Source organism: Hevea brasiliensis, chromosome 8, assembly GCF_030052815.1.
Source record: "Hevea brasiliensis isolate MT/VB/25A 57/8 chromosome 8, ASM3005281v1, whole genome shotgun sequence".
NCBI classification, from domain to species: Eukaryota; Viridiplantae; Streptophyta; class Magnoliopsida; order Malpighiales; family Euphorbiaceae; genus Hevea; species Hevea brasiliensis.
In genome coordinates this window covers 21,622,653-21,628,237 of record NC_079500.1, presented here as the reverse complement: position 1 = coordinate 21,628,237, position 5,585 = coordinate 21,622,653, and the positions used below count along the sequence as shown (strand labels likewise).

The following is a 5,585-nucleotide window of genomic DNA, read 5'->3' as shown; positions in this document are numbered from 1 at the left end:
AAATAATAACACATTATTATAATTTGATCATCAATTAAATGAATAAAATTGATATAAATTTTAAAAATTATATTAAAAATATTGAAATTAAAAAAATGAAAAATAATTATATGAAGTGGATAAAATTTGATTTTATTTAAATTACGAGTATGTATAACGAGCATTATAACGTGCAACTAACGTTTAAAAAATTAATTATTATTAAAAATATAAAATACAAATTTTAAAATTTGTCAAGTAATTTTATCTAATATCAAATTAAAATTATTGTTATTATTATAACATTAATTAATTATATTAATATTCTCTTAATATAGTTAAGGTCCTCCTATTTATTTAAAGAAACTTTATAATTGAAATTCTAAACCAATAAAAGCTGTTAAGCTAAAATTCTATTCATATTAATTAAGTAATTTTATTTAAAATAATCCTAAACTATTTTATCAGGAAAGAGAAAATTTCCATATTAATAAAACTATTTTTAAGAACTGTAATGAGTAAAACTAATTTTAAGGTTTGTTTATTAATTTTAGTGCAATTAACACTAAAGTTTGAGTGATGCAATTTACATTCCACTAGTTAAAAATTAAAATAGTACTGTTTTGCAGTCCAAATAAACACTATTGTTTACTGTTTACTGGTTATCCCTCTTATACTTGCATCAAAATGTATAAAGATGCGTGGGGATATGGCAAAAGGAAATAATATGGCTGGTGAAAGACTATGTAACACTGCAGCAATTGAGATTCTGTTATCATTATTATTATTATTATTATTACTACTACTAAAAAAGAGGTTTGCCATTCAATATTTTGAGGAAAAATTCATGCAGAAATGCTAATTTAGAAAAATCACTAGCCTATACAATCCTACACACCTGCACGCTCTTCATCATCTGCCGGGTCAAAGAAACCATCACATCTTTGTATTCTATCACTCCTCTCCGATTTTTCTTCCTTTTGCACTGGTATAAAATCAGCTGTTGCCTGGGGGAGAGATTCAAAAAGAGTGGAAAAAAATAAAAAATAAAAAATAAAAAATAAAAGAAGAGAAGCCTAGAAAGAAAAAAAAAAATGAATAGAAAATTTGTTATTTCGGGGATTTCCATGATTCTTGTCGTCGGTGTTGTCATCGGATTTGTGGCTTTTGTCAGCCGGAAGGGTGGACCCCAAAGTACTGATGACTTATCACCACAAATGAAGGCTGTTACCCAATTATGCCAGCACACTAATTACAAGGAGACTTGCACCAAGGTTCTCAGTTCTGCCAATAGCGCCGATCCTAAGGAGCTGATCCGGACAGGCATTTTAGCCATCTCAGATTCCTTGACGAAATCCATGAACTTGAGTCAGGGTCTTGTAGGAAATGCTGGTAGTGAGCCCCGTACGAAACTTGCCTTGGAGGATTGCAAGATATTGCTTAAAAATGCCTCTGATGAGCTCCAGGATACTCTTGACAAGATGTCTGACAGCAACCTGAAAAGCATAGCTGAACATGCTGATGACTTTCGTATCTGGTTGAGTTCTATCATCTCCTACCAGGAATTGTGCGTTGACGGATTTCAGCATGACAACAACATTAAATCTACAGTTCAACGAAGTACGGATTATGGCGGTGAACTAACAGATAATGTCCTAACCATTCTTGGTGCGATTTCAAACATCCTCCAAGACTTCAATCTCCAGTTAAACCTTCCCACCATCCATTCTCGTCGACTTCTTGGGGATGATGGGTACCCAACCTGGTTATCTGCTGCTAATCGAAAGCTCTTGGCCGTTGGCAACGCTGACCTTGCACCAAATGCAGTGGTTGCTCTAGATGGCAGTGGGCAATTCAAGTCAATTAATGCAGCTATAAACTCATACCCAATGAGCAACACTGGTCGATATATTATTTATGTGAAGGCAGGAATTTATAACGAGGCCGTAATGGTGCCAAAAACTCATTCTAATATTCTCATGTATGGTGATGGACCAGAGAAGACCATTGTCACAGGAAAAAAGAGCTTCACCAGTGGTATAAACACCTGGAACACTGCTTCCTTTGGTAAGTTCGACAATGGAAAGTAATTTTTTTTTTTCTTTATCGATTAATTGGGCTTTAACTAAGTTCAAACTCATAACCTTACAGCAATATAATAAAGGACTTTTCTTTGCTTTGCCATTTACAGTGGTTGAAGCACCAGGGTTCACTTGCAAGAATATGGGATTTGAGAACACAGCAGGGCCTAATGGTCACCAGGCTGTTGCCATTAGAGTTAACTCTGATATGTCAGTGTTCCACAACTGTAGGTTTGATGGGTATCAAGACACATTGTTGTACCAAGCCGGACGCCAATTCTACCGCGACTGTGTCATTTCCGGCACCGTTGATTTCCTCTTTGGTTATGGTGCAGCTGTGATCCAAAACTCAACGATCATTGTCAGGAAACCTAACCACGGCCAAGTCAATACAGTGACAGCAGATGGCAAGAAAGAAAAGGGACAAAACACTGGACTTGTTATCCACAACTGTAAGATTGTCCCTGAGGCCGATCTTGTACCTGAGAGGCTCACCGTCAAGACATACTTGGGCAGGCCCTGGAAACAATTCTCAACGACTGTAGTTATGGAGTCAGAATTGGGTGATTTGATTCAGCCTGATGGATGGCTGCCATGGGCTGGAGACCTATACCTTGACACTTTGTATTATGCTGAGTATGCCAATACTGGACCTGGTGCCAACACTGCTAATAGGATCAAGTGGACGACACTTCATTTCCTTACCAGTAATGAAGCTCAACAATTCACTGTTGGAACATTTCTTCCCGGTGCCGATCAATGGATTAGAAGCACTGGAGTTCCTTTCTTGCTTGGGTTCCGGTAATAGATCAATACAGAGTCAGCTATGAGTTGCGAGGGAGAACTCATTAATATTGGAGAAGAATAAAAGAATTTATATCATTAATTGATAAGCCTAAAAAAGCCAAGTGAATGCCAAAGGGCTCTTTTCTGTTTTTCTCAAATTAATTTTATTTCTTTCTCTCTTTCTCTTAATGGCATTGATTTGTTTTATTATGATTTTTTTTTTCTTCTGTATCCCTTTGAACATTTTTTAATAAAAGAAAAAAAAAATTATTTGCAACTCATTAATATAGCCTGATATTGTTACATATTACCATCACTATATTATCTTTTGTTTACTGCTGTGGAAATGAAAATGTGTTGTATAAATTTTAGAAGTATGATTTTTAGTGATGATATTAATAGTAATAAAATGAATATTTTTCTTGACAAACACATATTTTATCATAAAAAGATCTGTTTATATAGTGACAATATTAAAATTTGTCAAGTACTTTTGTATAATATCAAAATAAAATTATTAAAATTGCTATTATAACATTAATTAATTATATTAATATTCTCTTAATATAATTAACTATGTAATTGAAATTCTAAATAAATAAAAACTCTCGAGCTAAATTTCTATTCATATTGATTAAGCATTTTTTTTTTTTTTGGAAAATTTCCATATCAGTAAAACTAATTTTAAGGTTTCCGTATTAATTTAAGTGCAATTAGTACAAAAGTTTTACTGATGCAATTTACAACCCAATAGATAAAAATTAAAAATCATATAATTTTAATACTTATATGCTATGTTTAATAATTAAATTATTATAATTAATAAAAATTACTATTTAATTTATCTATTTTAATTAAATTAGCTATTTAGTACTCTTATTTTAAAAAATACATTAATTAGTCATTTATTTTTGTTCTATGCATTTGTTTAGTCAATTCATTTGGTTTAAATCAAATTTTCTGTTATAAATATATTTAAATGATGGAGAAATTACTGTTACGATTACTAAATAGATCAAGGTTTAGAAAATAACAAGACTATATGGTTGTATTTCTCAAATCACATGGACTAAATGAAATTCAAACTAACACCTAAAATGATTAAAAAGATTAAAGAGTAAATAGAATAAAAATATAGGGACTATGTATTTTTCAAAATAAAAGAATCAAATAGTTAGTTTCATTAAAATAAAGGAATTAAATAAAAATTTTTCCTAATAACTATTGTATTTAACATTTTAAAATATTGATAAATTTAGTTACACTATAAAAAAATTAATTAAAACTATCATTAAAAATACAAATACAAATATTAAAATTTCACAAGTAATTTTAACTGATATGAAATTAAAATTATTATTAATATAACATTAATTAATTATGTTAATATTCTCTTAATATAGTTAAAGTCCTATTTATTTAAGGAAAATTTATAATTGCAATACTAAATCAATAAAAACTTTGAAGCTGAATTTCCATTCATATTTGTAACAACCCTACTCCAATTGACTCAAATAATTTTCAAACCCTAAATCACTGGCCTAAACCTTTCTATTCTTCCTATCCCACCGATGTGGGACTACTTAATTTTGTGACATTTCTGTCGCAACTCATGCTGCTGTTGCCCTAAGTTTGCTATTTTATATTGAGTACAATTGCTAAATCAGGACCAGATCCTCGGTTATTGTGATTCATTAGTGTCTCGAGTGGTTCTACCTCGTCTCTAGTCACGGATAGCCCTTTCCACACAACCCTACTAGCTCCACACAATTTTTCTGACTCACGTGACTTTGATACCAATTAAATGTAACACTTTAACCCTCTACTGATACCTTATCCTTCTTTTACTTCCCAAGCCTATGGAGTTTAGCCAATCAAAGCTCTAAACTCTCAAACTGATAATCAGCCAACACTCTTCTTATATTACTTGCAAAATTGGTGAGATGGGAGTGATGAGTATAATTACTCAGTAAACAGATAAATAAATAACAAAGAGGTAACAGATAAGATTTTGGTATTTACTACTACCAATATGCTATGCTAGAATAAGTCAGCTAAACAAATATCATTTATATAAAATCACATAGCTAGGCTAAAATAAATTCATGTTGTAAATATATTACTGAAATAAATGTACTAAAATCATAAAACCTGCAATATTATCATACACTCGCAATATGCTTCCTATAAATAGTATTAGCGTCTAAGGCGCATAAAATAAACTCTAGTAAACTAATAAAAATGCTAGCATCTTGGGCTTTCTATCAACCAAAGAGCAATAAAAATGCTGATCCTACACATGTGCCCATGCCCCCAAAGGGTGACCACCCAGCATACGCCCCAAAAACTATGTGTATATCAAGCATTGTCCCAAAGATAATATAATATAAGTTGTGCTGAAAATAAATCACCTGTCATCAAGGTGTTATCTATTTGGTGCATATGTTGAGTGTATTCGGCCATTTATTTAGTTGTTACTGTAAACTCATTTCATTTAACACATAAGCACCATTTTCTGTTCCCATTTGCATAGTGAGAAAGTAACATAAATAATATAAATTTAATAACATACTAGTATTATATATTTATTCACTCACCTATACTGCAAGATTCCAACTAGTATATATATGTCACTTTTCCATCCATATGAACCATAATCCAAAAGCTCTTCCTAAAAACCATAACAATACAATAATCAACATCAACCACAAGTTTCATTTTCCACATTAAATACCTAAT

At 31.4% G+C, this 5,585-nt stretch overlaps 1 protein-coding gene across 1 annotated transcript; it reads left to right on the top strand.

Annotated features, from left to right (window-relative positions):
- The first annotated feature begins 1,073 nt into the window (after nucleotides 1–1,073).
- Nucleotides 1,074–2,960, top strand: LOC110640079 (pectinesterase). Its single transcript, XM_021791262.2, has 2 exons — nucleotides 1,074–2,046; nucleotides 2,171–2,960. Exons 1-2 carry the CDS (start codon nucleotides 1,074–1,076, stop codon nucleotides 2,863–2,865), a joined length of 1,668 nt encoding a protein of 555 aa, XP_021646954.2. The 3' UTR covers nucleotides 2,866–2,960.
- The last annotated feature ends 2,625 nt before the right edge of the window (nucleotides 2,961–5,585 follow it).